Source organism: Chanodichthys erythropterus, chromosome 8 (assembly GCF_024489055.1).
Source record: "Chanodichthys erythropterus isolate Z2021 chromosome 8, ASM2448905v1, whole genome shotgun sequence".
NCBI classification, from domain to species: Eukaryota; Metazoa; Chordata; class Actinopteri; order Cypriniformes; family Xenocyprididae; genus Chanodichthys; species Chanodichthys erythropterus.
This window is the reverse complement of record NC_090228.1, coordinates 15,113,847-15,129,938: the sequence shown is the minus strand read 5'-3', so window position 1 is coordinate 15,129,938 and position 16,092 is coordinate 15,113,847. Positions and strand designations below refer to the sequence as shown.

General features: G+C 36.0%; 1 protein-coding gene across 6 annotated transcripts in view; it reads left to right on the top strand.

Annotated features, from left to right (window-relative positions):
• The window catches only part of anks1b (ankyrin repeat and sterile alpha motif domain containing 1B), a 210,699-nt gene that overhangs the window by 151,952 nt on the left and 42,655 nt on the right, over positions 1-16,092 (top strand). For all 6 annotated transcript variants that reach the window (XM_067391990.1, XM_067391989.1, XM_067391988.1 and 3 more), the window contains 2 exons: positions 8,993-9,091; positions 12,554-12,706. In XM_067391990.1, the coding sequence (XP_067248091.1) occupies positions 8,993-9,091; positions 12,554-12,706 (252 nt within the window). The remainder of the gene's footprint in view (positions 1-8,992; positions 9,092-12,553; positions 12,707-16,092) is intronic.

Here is a 16,092-nt window from a genome sequence, read left to right as displayed (position 1 = left end):
TGTTTTCCCTACAGGCAGTTTTCTGAGCATGTCTTTTTTTTTTTTTTCATTAGTCATCAGTTGCTTCTTGTGGGTGGTGTGGGTTTGCATGTGTACTTGAATGTTTGTTGTTCTCTGTTTGTTCTCAGGTAAGCTGTTTTGTGATTATGTGAGATGTTCTGTACTTTGGTCCTCAGTGTCTTAATTTGTTGGTCTCCTGTTACATGATTGTTGGAAAATGCTCAGCATTGATTCTGTAGACTTTAAAGGTCATGAAGGCTATAGTATTTCCTTGGATTGTGTGACATTTAACATGTGAATTGAATGCCTGGCTTATATGTTTCTTGTCTGTACTCTCATATCAGCACTTTGGGAACTTTGGAAAGCAAAGGGATTTAGTTTAGAAAATTGTAGAAGTTTTAGTAAGTAGGTGTTCAGTAAAAAGCCATATTATAGGAAAATATCAATTATACATAAAAAATAAACAAAATATATAATAGAAAAAGAATATATGATAAACAAAATATTATTAGAAATAGAAAAAATAACATAATACTTTATGTTGTACATATTGTTGTACATATTATATGGTAAATAGTCCTTTTGTTGTCAATGCAGTGCTGCATGGGTACTCATTGATACATTGCATTCCAACACGTGGTCAACGTCACACCTCTGACAATGCAGAAAACATGTCCACCGTGGGCGTGTTCAGATGCATGAATGTGTTTGCCTAGTGTGTGTTTGGAGGAGAAAGTGTTAAAGCAATCAGTGTTTAACCACCAAAACAATCATGGTTGTTTAGGAGCACCTGTAGAGATAAAGGGGCACGTTGGAAGAGTCGATCAATACTGTCTGCACATTTATGATTACCAGTAAATTCTTCTGCAGAGAGAGATCACACTTTTGGTTTAAATGTAGCACAGAAGGCAGAATGGTCAACTTGCAAAAATTATACTAGGCTTATTCTAATAAACCATATGATGGTTAGTGCTGGTGTATGGGGTTGTTGGCTCTGGTCTATCTGATGGATCTGAATAGTGTATTTAACTGCTTAAGCAGGTCAGCTGGTATTATTTTTTATTAATCAAGCTGTTGACCTAGGTAATCTTGCTAAGATCACTTAGTTAAGATAGTTAAGAAGCTTTTTGGTATTGTTGCCCAGCACACCACAATCCATGTTGTTGATCAGTTATGCTGTTTTTCTGCTGATCTGATGAACTGAAAGTGCACTAAAAACCACAAAAGTCAAGAGTGACCCATTAACTAATTTTCTAACATTTAATTAATGTTTCTTATGCACACACAGTGGTTGGTGTAAATCAAACACTACACTGCAAAATACAATAGAAATGTGTATATACGCTTAAAACAACTTTACTTAAAACAAATTTACTTGAGAATCAATCTTGCATTGTTTATGATTGATATTAAGGCTTGTTTTCAGATAATATATTCTGAATTGTGCATATTTTATTCATTGGAAAAAAAAAATTGTTGTTGTTGTTCTAAGCATAAATCTAACAAAATTTGGTGGGGGAAAAATTATTTGCCTGAGAGAAAAAGAAAACTTTTTTAAGACTAGAAAACATGACACAAATACTGATTAAGGGAATGATTTTTTTTTTTTTTTTTTTTTGTAGTGTACCATATTCAGACCATTAGAACACAATGTGAACTTAACTTACTATTATTAAAATAGTTTTACTCATTTCACCTTGCATGCTTCAAGAAGGATGTCTTTGAGCAGATGCAGTGAGTCATTGTAATCTGTTTTGTTCTTGTGTATGGCTTTACACTTTAAGACTTCTGATTTATTTGTTGCAGACTGTGGCTCTTTAATGAAACAATTTCACAACTACAGCTTTGCCAAAAGGATCTGTTGCTTTTCAGAAGATGTCATAGTGCAGATAGCAGTGAGATTGTTGCTAAAACAGGTGGCATTCACAGGTGAGCCACAGACTCATGGGAACTGTAGTCCACATAGAGGCTTAAACTGTACTGATGTATAATGGAGCTGTGACTAAATCCTATACATTGTGTGACTGAATCGGATGCTTGTGCATATGTTTGTGTGTAATGAGTCGTTTTGCGAGTGTTTAGTTGCTTATGCTGATTACCCTCCCCCAGCTCTGACCTGCATCCATTCCTGTGGTTGCCGAGGCAACAGAAAGAAAGGAAAGGAATAGAGTATTTTAGCTATAGATTTTTTTTAAAAAATGTGCATTTCCTTTCCAACTGTTGTCAAGGAAATGGATTACGCGATTTCCCTGCAGAGCATTCTTAATAGGGTGTTAAAAACCTCCCGAAGCCAGTGGTGATTTGTCAGCACTCATCATAATGCCAGCATTGACGGTTTTACCTGCTAGCAATACAAAATACTGAACGTGACCTTATCTGAGAGGTAAAACATTCAAAACTCCATTTATAAACATGCTCACAGTGGTTCTCATTAATTAATAATTGCGTACAAGGTACATTTATACAAAAGGTTTTCCTGCAAAAGTTCAGTTGGATTCACCACAGGTGCATAGCGTTAAATTGCTCTCATTGTAATATTGATGGATCTCCGTTATTCTAAGAATGAAGCACTGTGTGTGCCTGTAGTAAGTAATTAGCATAATACACACCCACCTATCTCTATATAAGGGATTTCTGCACAACTTCACTTGCAAACATTGAGAGAAAAATGCCACACTCTCATGAAAATGATGCTCTTTAAGGATGTTTAATTGAGAAAATACCTTTTATATAGTCTTAGGTTACGCATAATTGCGTTTCAAACCTTCATTAGCCAGCTGTGTATTTTCTATACAGAACATTCAGTCTTGGAATAGAGCCGCAATGCTCTATGAAATAAGTAAAGTATTATATACATATAATCAGACATAACATTATGACCACTGACAGGTGAATAACACTGATTATCTCTTCACCACGGCACCTGTTAGTGGGTGGGATATACTGGGCAGCAAGTGAACATTTTGTCCTCAAAGTTGATGTGTTAGAAACGGGAAAAATGGGCAAGCGTAAGGATTTAAGCGAGTTTTACAAGGGCCAAATTGTGATGGCTAGACGTCTTGGTCAACTGCAGCTCTTGTGGAGTTTTCCCGGTCTGCAGTGGTCAGTATCTATCAAAAATGGTCCAAGGAAGAAGCAGTGATGAACCGGCGTCATGAGCTGTCAAGGCTCATTGATGCACGTGGGGAGCAACATTGCATCACTTTCTCGTGTGATCTAATCCAACAGACGAGCTACTGTAGATCAAATTGCTCAAGAAGTTAATGCTGGTTCTGATAGAAAGGTGTTGCGTATGGGGCTGCATAGCTGCAGACCAGTCAGGGTGCCCATGCTGACCCCTGTCCACCACCAAAAGCACCAACAGTGGGCACGTGAGCATCAGAACTTTCTTTTACATCATGTGGATGGCAATGTTCTGCTGGGAAACCTTGGGTCCTGCCATCCATGTGGACGTTACTTTGACACGTACCACCTACCTATGCATTATTGCAGACCATTTACACCCTTTCATGGAAACGGTATTCCCTGGTGGCTCTGGCCTCTTTCAGCAGGATAATGCGCCCTTCCACAAAGCAAAAATGGTTCAGGAATGGTTTGAGGAGCACAACAACAAGTTTGAGGTGTTGACTTGGCCTCCAAATTCCCCAGATCTCAATCCAATTGAGCATACGTGAATTGTGCTGAACAAACAATAACAAACAAACCATAATAATAATAAAAATTATTCAAAGGAGCAATAATAAACACTAAAGAATGTAAAGCAAATATTTAACCCAATGCTACAAGCAAAAAATTACATTAAATCTGCATTTAAAGCTTGAAGCTTGTTTTTATTGCTTCAGCATGATGGCCAAATCTACCAGAGGATGGATGCCATCACTGGAATAAATTACATTTTAAAACAACAAACAATTCTTTTCTTAAATATTAAAATGAGCTTTTCTTGAGTCAACTTAAAAACATTCAAAAATCATATTGACCCAGTGATCCTGTGGAAACTGTTTTATCTGTTTTAACTGTTTAATCCTTCTCAGATTTGCTCAAGGCAGTGATCTAGGAAGTCTAGTAAAGGCATTAGTGATGACTGTTTACAAATACATTTCCTGAACAATTGGCCCTGTCGAAAATGAAACCCTAAGCCCTTGCGATCATCCTCCGAGTCCATACTTTTGTGACGTATTGGGGGCTCGTGAGCTCCCTTCTGAAACCTAAAATGACAAATGGCCCTACGGTCTTGAGGATTTAACAGACACGCACACGTGGCAGACATTGTAATCCACAAGACCGCAAGTGCACATGAAGTTGGGACAGGGCCATTGGTCAGTCAAACATATAGTCCCACCCCAATCTCCCATCATTGGTTGAGCCAGTGTTGTCTCTGCACATTAAACTGCTAAAAAATTTTTAACATAAAAATACACTCATCACCTTTAAGTGTTTTAGTCCAGTCAGCAGTTCATTACTATGTAATTTTACTCCTCTAGCTAAAGCATTTCCTCCGGATGAATGGGACATCTGGATGAACCACAAAGACACACACTCCCTCTGCCTCTGGTCTCTGTAGGACGGAGCTTCTGAAAGGCCTTCAGATACAATTAATATTAGATGGAGGTCTGCTGCTTGCCTCTGATGTGCTAGGCTTGTAAAGTTTCTCTGAATGTTATTGCTTTTCTTTTTCTTCAAATAAAGTTGATATAAAAGGCAAACTGCAGTGCGTAGTTCCCTCGGTATTTGGAAGAGCATGAATACAGAGCTGCCCTGAAACATTTAGCTGGAACCAATGTGTCATTTTAAAAGTAAAATTTTAAACTGCGCACTCAGTCTGAAAGAGCTAGGCAACAGCGTTTCCTGAGAGAGAGAGAGAGAGAGAGAGAGAGAGAGAGAGTTAAGTGCCAGAGAGATGATAGTTGTACCTCACTTCAGGACTTCTGGGAGTTTTGAGATGAACAATTTAGTGTCATTATGCAGGTCATTTATCTTACTCTGAACTTTGAAGGTTTGAGATGGTGTATGTTTCCTTTGTGTGCTGTTGTGTCCTTCACACTGGTTGGATGCTAGAACATTCACAGGCTGATATTATTATTTTGTTATAATATATATTTTGATATTAAAGAAATTTTCTCCACCCCTGAGGAAGAATTTATTTTATTGTAAATTACATTTTTTAGAGGATATTTGGTGGATGTGGTTCTGTGCAAGTCATTGACAGACTGGTTGAGAATGGTGTGGCAGTTTATCACAGTTTTTCACACATAAATACATGTTTATTTTAAATAAATGTGAAGTTGTATTACTGTACATTTTATTAGTAAACAGTTTTCCATTTCCTGTTTTTCAGTCAATTAAAGGGGTAGTTCATCCAAAAAGGAAAATTGTATCATCATGTTGTTCCCAACCTCTATGACTTTAGCTGTGTCTCCACTGCAGGAACTTTCCCCATGCAGGAACTAGGGACTTTGGGGTGGGATCAGGGTTTAAATGTGTAAAATGTTCCACCTCAGAAAGTCCCTGCTCACGAGGTAGTACTTTTTCAAAGCTCAGGAACTTTTGGGGGTGGGACTTAAGCCGAGTTCAGACTGCACGATTTTAGCCATGATTATGGCCCGCCGACAGGTTTTCAGAAATCGCCAACAAATGCCTGAAATCACAGGCAAATCAGTGCTCGTTCACGCGAGTGAATGAGCAAAGACGCGATCTGAGAGAATCGCAGACACCTGTGAGATATTTGGCATGCTAAATATCTGGACCTGTCGGCAATTCAAAATCCTGCTGTGAGAAAAGTGTTCTGACTGAAAACTACATCGGCGATGACCCACAGCCAATGAGAGCAAGATACAGAGCAGCGGGGAGTTCGGGGAGGAGTTATAGACCAAAATATCAGCAAGCATGGCTTCATTCACACAAACATTACAATTCTATCAAACAGAAACAAAACACAAACATTTGCTTGACCATCAGCAACAGCAGCACATTGAAAAGTTATGTATTTACCTCAAACTCTCGCTGCAGAACACACAATCCTTGTTCCTCGCGTCTCCCCAACCATTTCCTCCTCCATATTCTTTTCTTTTTCTTGTTTTCACTGCAAATCAGCGCACAGGCAATTTGTATTGCAAGCTTCTTGCGCACTACCATTTTTAATAATAATCCCAGTCTCACGTGAGAACTCTGGTCTTGCGCGCGTGATATCGCGTTGTTTCCTTGTCACATCTCGTGTGTGTTTGGTTGTGAAACGTAGTTTGCGTGCCAGACAGAGTTGTCGGCGATTCTTCCTATTGTAAAGTCATGCAGTGTGAAACCTTCTGTCGCCGATCCATCATGCAGTGTGAACACAGCAGCGACTGAATGCTGGCCAAGATAGTCATTCAGTGTGAAAAGAACTGCTTTGAAAATCGTGCAGTCTGAACTCGGCTTTAGCCACTGAACATGCTGATTGGTTGACTCCACGCAGCATTTTATTTCAACCACCATTTTATTGTGGTTCGTGGAGTAAGAGTTGTTTGCTTTTTAAGTTTTAAAAATACGACTTTAGGCTTTAATAAGCTTATATGAGGAGGACGAATTGTTCATACAATGAAAGTGACATTGTAAATAATGGAAGTCATATACAGTAGGTTGAGTAATGAGGGTGAGTAAATGATGACAGTGTTTTGGGGTGAACTATCCCTTATTTTGTGATGGATTACTTGCACAGCTACTTCTGTTCAGTGTTCAGGCATTTCTTGTAGCAAGATTCAGCACACCTGCATTCACACAGTCACTCAGTTACAGTTAATCATGTTTTTACTTGTCCCAAATTTTGAATTCCTTTAAAAAAGTATTATATATATATATAATATATTCTTTTCAAGTGTAGTGGATTTATCTCCTGAATATTAAATAAAATACTGAATATATTTCCCCACTAGCCTGAAGCGGTGCACTGCTGATCTTCTCATTAATGGTGTTTTTCACTCATTGATCTTATTTCATAACTGTTGAGTTTCCATTCATAAATTAATTTAAGGCAGCACGAAGAGAAGTGTTTTTCTAAAAAAAAAAAAACAGCTCAAAGAATGCATTGTTTTAGATAGTTAAGGATGTTAAACATTTAATTCATCTGAAATGGTAACATTTTGGCAGCACTTTTACTTTTACACATATATGCCGAAAATAAATCACTGTACCACACTACTCGTATTTCTGCAGTATGCTTTATGCATTCTGTGCAGTTTCCAAATTGGCATTATGCATTGAATACTCAGATGGCCTATATTTCATTTGCCAAATGAAATACTGTTTCCCAAAATGCTGTGGACTTAACTAGACCTTTGTATTGCAAATGAAATGGAATTATCAGGTGTAATTTTAAACAATTTTCTTGTCCCATTATTTGATCAAACTGCGAAGATATTTTTTTTACAAAAGCTTGGATTAAGGATTATACTCTTACAAACATTTATCTTTGCATACTGTGATATTTATAAAATAGCAGGCAGTATATAGTATGCTGTAAGCAGTGTGCTTTCAACAGGTTTGTGTTGTGATTGATTAGTAATGTCTTGGGACACCTGCAATCAATCTAAATCTACTCGGCGTGCCATTACTCTGGTCTGGATTGTATTGCTTTGAATGGAGCAGATGCTGGTGTTCAGAGGTGATTTCATCAGCGATAAATTATACTTGAGTTGGATCACCAAATTTGTAAAGTGATATAGACACATCTTAGCCTGAATTATCTTTCTGCATGTTTTCATACACCTTGTATTTTCATGTATATCTTTGTGTGTGTGTGTTTCCTGTTTAGGAAGATGGGTGAATCACATGGGGGAATTGAGATACTATTAATTCTGTAATAGGGAAGCTGTGTGTGTGTGTTTGTTTGTGTGTTAGAAATAGTGTGTATTTTCAGATCTCCGTCCCTGTTAGATAGGAGGTTGATTGGTCTGATTGGAGGTAGTGAAAGGTCATTAAAGGTGAAACTCAGCATGAAACAGCAGTTGCTTAATAGCGCTCTGTGTGTATATGTGTGTGTGACAGCATGTGTTTCTTGCACCTGTGCACATCAAGTTGGGGATTGTTGATTTGAATACTGTTTGATGGCCTTATGGATCTCCTGATTGGGATGTTCGTGCAAACTGAAGAGGGCAATTTTATTAATTAGAGAAAAATTGCAGCTTATGCCTTATTTATTTGTCCATGTAAACTAGATGGAATCTGCCTAAGCATAATAATAATAATAATAATACTAAAATAACTATTAATTATTATTATTTTTATTAATATTATTTATGTATTTATTTATTTTCTTTGTTTATTTGTTTTTGTTACTACATCAACACATTGTTGCAGTGCACATTTATAGTAATACAAATAATCTTATTTTTTACAACAGGGCAGTAATGTGATGTAATAATAATAATAATTATTATTATGATTATTATCTTTATTTGTTTTTGTTACTACTTCAGTGGTATTGTTGCAATGAACTTTATAGTAAAACAAATGACCTTTTTTACTATGTAGTATTGTATAGTATTATTATTATTAATATGAACAATTATTTTTATTGTTGTATTTGTTTGGTTTGTTACTAATTCAAGACGTTGCAGTGAACCTTTATAGTAGTATAAATTAATGATAAATTATAATTTTTTTTTTTTTTTTACTGCAGGGCAGCAATGTTGTGTAGTAGTATTATTAATAATATTAATATTAACAATTATTTTTATATTTGTTTGTTTGGTTGTTACAACTTCAACACGTTGCAGTGAGCTTTTATAGTAGTGCAAATGATTTGATTTTATATTCTTTTTTTTTTTAACGGCATGGCAGTAATGTTGTGTAGTATTATTAAGAATATTAATTAATATTAACTATTATTACTATTATTATTGTTTGTTTGGTTTGTTACTACTTCAACACATGTTGCAGTGAACCTTATAGTAGTACAAATGATTTGATTTCTTACTTTTACTTTTTTTTTTTTTTTTTTTTTTTTTTTGGACTGCAGGGCAGTAATGTCGTGGAGGACCAGGATCTGCTGGAGATCGGGATTTTAAACTCCGCCCACAGACAGCGACTTCTTCAGGCTATTCGCCTGCTGCCCAGGGTGAGTACAGACATCAGGGACTCCTAGGGCTCTCACAGGGTGCTTCCAGCTCCAAAAATATTTAACAATGTTAACAGTGCATTCGGAACCAACTTTTTGGAATTTTTTGAATATTACCTTACCGTTCACACTGTAGGATTTTCTTTCTTGTGTAATGGAGAATTTTAAGATATGTTTACACTGCTTTTTAGAGGGTTAGTTCACCCAAAAATTAAATTTCTGTCATTAAGTACTCACCCTCATGTCGCTCTGCAAGACCCGTTCATCTTCGGTAAACAAATTAAGATATTTTTGATGATATCTGAGAGGTTTTTTTATCTCCCATAGAAAGCAACAAAATTACCACATTTAAGGTCCAGAAAAGTAGTAAAGACATTGTTAAAATAGTCCACGTGACTACAGTGGTTCAACCTTAATGTTATGAAGCGACAAGAATACTTTTTGTGCACAAAAACAAAACAAAAATTATGACTTTATTCTTAATCTTTATTTATAGTTTCCTATCTACCCTGTCATTCTCCTACACAGTTTACGCTGAAGACACAATTGCAGAGATTCCGTGTTCTATGTGAGAACGCAGACTCTGTATTGCCCGTTCCGGCATCAGCAGCACACGTATGCGTCGTGGTGCTCACATGAACAGCGTCAGCCAATACTGAGCCGGCGTTCGGACATAAAAACGGAAGTTCTGCACTGGGTTCACTGCGTCAACTGCGTAGGAGAATGACAGGAAAAAGGAAAAATTTAATAAATTTGTTATTTTGGTTTTGTTTTTGCGCACAAAAAGTATTCTCATCGCTTCAAAATGTTAAGGTTGAACCACTGTAGTCACGTTCTTTACTACTTCTTTGGACCTTGAATGTGGTATTTCCTTGCTTTCTATGGGAGATTAAAAAAAACCTCTTAATTTGTGTTCCGAAGATGAACAAAGGTCTTACGGGTTTGGAACAACATGAGGGGGAGTAATTAATGACAGAAATTTCATTTTTGGGTGAACTAACCTTTTAACATACAGTGACAGTGGCTGTAAAGCTCCAAAAATGGTATACTTGGACTTTATTGCAAATGTAATGGGTCACTTGTAAAAGGTTGATATGTTACGGTCAGGCAGTCCTGATGGCAGAAACACTGAGTTCAGTGACTTACACAAAGACACTGAACTGGAGATCAGTGTAATGAATTCACTCATTTTTTATGCATCCATTTTTCATCCCCAAAAGAACCTTCCAGTGAACAGTTCTTAAAAGAAGCATTTTTTCTTAGTGTGAAGAACATTTTAAAAATCTAAAGAACCTTTTCACACTATAAAGAAACTTCTGTGCAGTGGAAAGGTTCCATGGATGTTAAAGATTCTTCATGGAACCATAGATGCCAATAAAGAACCTTTTAGCTGTGAGAAACGCATGCTGACCATTGAAATTCCGTATGTGATGCATGTGCGTGTCATGGATTTCATTACTAAATGAGGCTTCATGGTATCCACATTTATCACACATGCACATCCCAGAGTGCACCCGCCCCCCCAAGAGTACTCAATTTAAGACCCCCTCTAGAGTAATCCAGCAAAGCCTCTGGTATTGCCATATAGGAGTGTGTGTGTATGTGCAGGGGACTCGACATCAAATAAATCTCACTTGTGTCCCAAACAACCTTGCACTCCCTTTCTCCTTCACAATCTCTGAAAGGACACCGCAGAGGGGAATGGCTGTGTGTTCTGATAAGATAGAATGGACACACATGTACGTGCACACACACTAATGCGCAAAGCTGCTTTTGTTCAAACAGATGTGAAAACCTCAAACATGAGCGGAGAGTTTAGAGGGATAGTTCACCCCAAAATTATTAATTACTCACCCTCATGTTGTTCCACACCCGTAAGACCTTCATCTTTGGAAGATATTTTTGTCCCGTGTTCGGATTTAAACATGGAAGCTCTGCAATGCGTTCACTGCGCCAACTGCATAACAGACTGACAGAGATGAATTATTTTTATGTTTTTTTGCGCACAAAGTATTCTCATCGCTTCATAAAATTAAGGTTGAACCACTGCAGTCACGTCGACTGTTTTAACGATGTCTTTAGTAGGGCTGTCAAACGATTAATCGCATACAAAATAAAAGTTTGAGTTTGCATAATATATGTGTGTAAATATGTATATATAAATACACACAAATTAATGTATATATTTAAGAGAAATATGTTATTTATGTAAAAAAAAAATTATTTATATATAATATAAATTATATAAAAATATAAATAAATAAATATACTTGTAAATATTTCTCAAATATATACATGGATGTGTTTTTTATTTATATATACATAATAATTACACACAGTATTCACACATATATATATTAGGCAAACTCAAACTTTTATTTTGTATGCGATTAATCATGATTAATCATTTCACAGCCCTAGTCTTTAGTACCTTTTTGGATCTTGAAATTGGTGGTTATATTGCTGTCTATGGATGAGTCATATACCTCTCAAGTTTCATCAAAAATATCTTAATTTGTGTTCCGAAGGTGTAGAACAACATGAAGGTGAGATGACAGAATTTTCATTTTTGGGTGAACTAACCCTTTAAAGGGACAGTTCACCAAAAAATTACAATTCTGTTATAGTTTACTCATCATCAAACTTTATTTCCTCAGTGGAACACAAAAGAAGATATTTTAAATAATGTTCTGGCTGCTCTTTTCCAGATAAGAAAAGTGAATGCTAATCTGGGCTCCAAAAACACCATGAAATTGGTCTATACAACTTGTATACTATGTACAATACATCTTCCGAAGACATGTAATAGCTTTATATGAAGAAAAGACCGAATTTAAGTCACTATTCGCTATAATTTTCCACTAATACGATACCTTTATGGTGCTTGTTTTGTTATTTTGGAGCTCAACGGACTGAATCCCCATTAAGCAAAATTTTATGGAAAAGTAAAGGATGACAGGGTTCAATATGAAAATTATTCCTTTAAAAAGAAGTTGAATTTAAGATTAAGGACAGGAAATGGTTTGTGTGTGAAAGAGAGAGATATGAGAGCTCACTGTGAAAAGAGAAAAACTTTTCATCTGCAGTCAGCGCTTTCAAACTCTGCTTTAGCTGATAGCTTCTCTGCATTTACATTTATGCATTTTGCAAATGCTTTTATCCAAAGCCTTTTGCGGTGTATTCAATACATGTTCTTTTTATCAGTAAATATGGGAATGATTCCCTGGGAATAAAACACACAATTTTTTTGTTTTGTTAGCTTGTCTCTCCCTTATTTTATCTGCTAGACCAGCACCAAACCAACGTGGACCAGAAATTCACATTAGTACTCCAAGCAGGTGTTTCCAGCACAGAATCACAACATTTCCTGTTATTGGACCTCTTTATTCATGACCCAAACTGTGTCCAGCCTCTGGTTTCGTTGCTGATATGGTTGTTTAACGGGTTGTTTCTGTGTTTAAGGTGCGGCCCATAGGTTACGATGGAAATAACCCCACCTCAGTGGCCGAATGGCTGGAGTCTCTGGAGCTGGGAGACTACACCAAATCTTTCCTCATCAACGGCTACACATCCATGGAGCTGGTCAAGAAGATCTGGGAGATCGAGCTCATCAACGTAAGTCCTGCTTTCCTCACTTCCTGTCTGTTGCTAAGTTCTGAACTCATTTATTTATTTGTATTTGGCTAAAAAAAAATATGTACAGGGTCCCCACAGTCAAAGGAAAACCTGGAAAAATAGTGAACTACTATGGAAAAGTTATTTTTTTGGAATTTGTAAATAAATCTTAATATAATATAATATAATATAATATAATATAATATAATATAATATGATATGATATGATATGATATGATATGATATGATATGATATGATATGATATGATATGATATGATATAATATGATATGATATGTGACCCTGGACCACAAACCAGTCGCATGGTTATATTTGCAGCAATAGCCAATGTATGGGTCAAAATTATACATTTTTCTTTTATGCCAAAAATCATTAGGATATTAAGAAAATATCATGTTCCAAAAGATATTTTGTAAATTTCCTAACGTAAATATATCAAAAAGTTATTTTTGTGAGTGGATATGCATTGCTAAGGACTTCATTTTGACAACTTTAAAGGTGATTTTTTTTTTTCAGTTTTTAGATTTTTTTGCACCATCAGCTTCCAAATACTGCCAAATACTGTCCTATCTTAACAAACCATACAAACAATGGAAAGCCTATTTTTTCAGGTTTCAGATGGTGTATAGATGTCAATTTAAAAAATGTAACCCTAATGACTGTTTTTGTGGTCCAGGGTTGCATATAATATGGAAATTCATCGATTAAATGATGTGAGAACCCTGTATGAACACACACTGTTTAGCCATATGCTTTGTTATTGTGTGAGAGCTGTTGGAATGAAGCTGTCTCTTGAAACAAGATTTGCTGAAGGACCTTTGAAATGCCAACCAGAGGTTGTGAGACATCATACTGAATCATTCTGACGTCCTATTGGCCGATTTGTCATAATAGAGTTTCTGTTGGCTCTGAATGTTGCCTGTAATTGTATTTGTTTGATAAACAATCCTGTCCGATCTGTCTTGCTTTCGACTGGAGTGAAACTACAGCTATAGCATCTCCAGTATGACACTGAACAGTAGAAATTTCAGTATAACTGGATCTGTTTGTGAAATTTTATAAATGTCGTCTGCACGTTTGGGAAATTTGTCATTTTTCAAGGCATTTTTTTTTTTTTTACCTACAATTACATTATTCCTTCAGTCGTTATTCCTGCAGCCCACGTGTGTAAAACGGAAATTGTGAATTTTTTTTTCTGTGTTTGATAAAGACTAAATGGCATGTTTGATGACAGTGAGATCTCGTGACATGTTGCTTTAACAGATTTGGTGTTAAATGACTCTAATTACAGCCTCACGTATGCTAATTTCACTCACTTTTCAGCTGTGAGAGAAAAAGAGAAACCGAGAGGAGGGAGTTGATTATATAATAATGTGGGATGTGATTTCTTCAGTTCTTGAAAACACACACACACACACACTCGCTGTTGTGGAAAGTAACTAGAATGCTGCAGTGGTAATAAACGCATGGTATGTCCACAAGAGGGAGCCAGAGTAAGGAAAATTTGTGTTTTTAGATGTTTGAATGAGCAAATTTAGCTAAAGAGTGCTGTTGGAGGTGATCTGATTGTTTGTTTTCTCAAATGTGTGTGGTGACCATGTGTCTGTGGTAAAACACACTACTACAGTTTGTGTGTGTGCTTTGTTAGCATTGTCATTCCCTCAGGCTCAGTGTTTGATTAATACACAAAGCTTTATTGTAGGCGGAATGTTTGCTTTAAAACACCAGTGTGCACATAGGAAGCTTTACACATGTTATGAATGTTGTATGGCGAATAAATGTCCAAAAACTCTATCAAAAATCATCTTCTCAGCCTCATGTTGTTCAAATCCCATTTCTTTGTTCTTTGGAATACAAAAGAGAATTTTAGAAGAATGTTCACTCTCCTCTTTTATATAATGGATGGAGCTTGACTGCAGCTGTCAAGCTCCAAAATGGACAAAAAATGCCCATAACATTTTCATAGAAGTAATCCATATGAATTGTACACTATATTACAAGTGTTCTGAAGACATATGATAGGTGTATGTAATGATAAACTCAAATACAAATTCACTAATAATCTTCCCCCTGCTGTATCTTTTTCTCTTTTTTTTTTTCAGAATTTAAGTAAGAATAAATCTATTAACAATCCTTTTTTTTTTTTGTTAATTGGTATAAAGAAATGTAAAATAATAATAATAAAAATAATATATATATATATAAATAGATGAAAAACAAAAAACTTCAAAAAATACCAACTTAAATTAAATAAGTTGAAGTACTAAAGTTACTAAAATAAAAATAAATTGAAGATAAATAGAAGTATTTTAAAAAAAATAATAATAAAATGGACAAAAGCAGATAAAATAAGCAAAAATAAACTACAATGAAAAAGTGACTAATTCAAAATATAAATAATAGTAATAAGAGTTTATAAATACTGATACTAAATAACACTGTTCTTCACGTGATTGGTCCTGCCATATTGATGTCAGATCTATGAAAAAAAGTAGACAGTGGTAAATACCATAATAATTCTTCAAAATTATTTCAATATAAGCTATTTATATATCATAAAACGTGGTATAGTGCAAAAATCATATGGGCCACTTTTCAGATACTTTTAAATAACCTGCAATCCTATTCACTTCAATAGAAGCACATTCTGCAAAATTTCATTGAAGAATTGAAGTCATAAGTGTTTGAAACGACATGAGGGTGAGTAATTGATGATAAATCATTCGTTTTTGGATTAACCATCCCTATAACACAAGATTGGACTATTGGAAAAATCAGTGCGCATGTTTTTGTGACACATCAGGACACAAATTTGTATAATGACATGGGTATGATATAGGTATTACAAGGAGAGGTTGACTTATGAGGACATTACCCCATGTCCCCATTTTTCAAAAGGCTTCTAAATCATACAGAATGAGTTTTTGTGAGAAAGTAAAAATGTGCACAGTTTCCTGTGATGGGTAGGTTTAGGGGTAGGGTTGGTGTAGGGCTGTATATAGAAAATATGGTTTGTACAGTATAAAAACCATTACGTCTATGGAATGTCCCCACAATTCACAAAAACAAACCTGTGTTTTCGTGTGTGTGTGTGTGTGTGTGTGTGTGTGTTCGTGTGTTCGTGTGTGTGTGTGTGTTCACGTTCACGGAATGGGACATTCTGAACTTCCTCTAATGAGCCTCGATTCAGACGGATCACAGAGCGCCTCTGTCTCCCGGGTCGCTGTCCTGAACTCTCTGCTGTAAATGAGACTGAGAGAGGCTCTCAGAGTGAAAGAGAAGACACTTTATGCAGTGTAGTACACGACACTGAAGCCAAGTAGAGCAAGGGAGAGAAAGTGACTGAGGGAAACAGGACAGAATGCT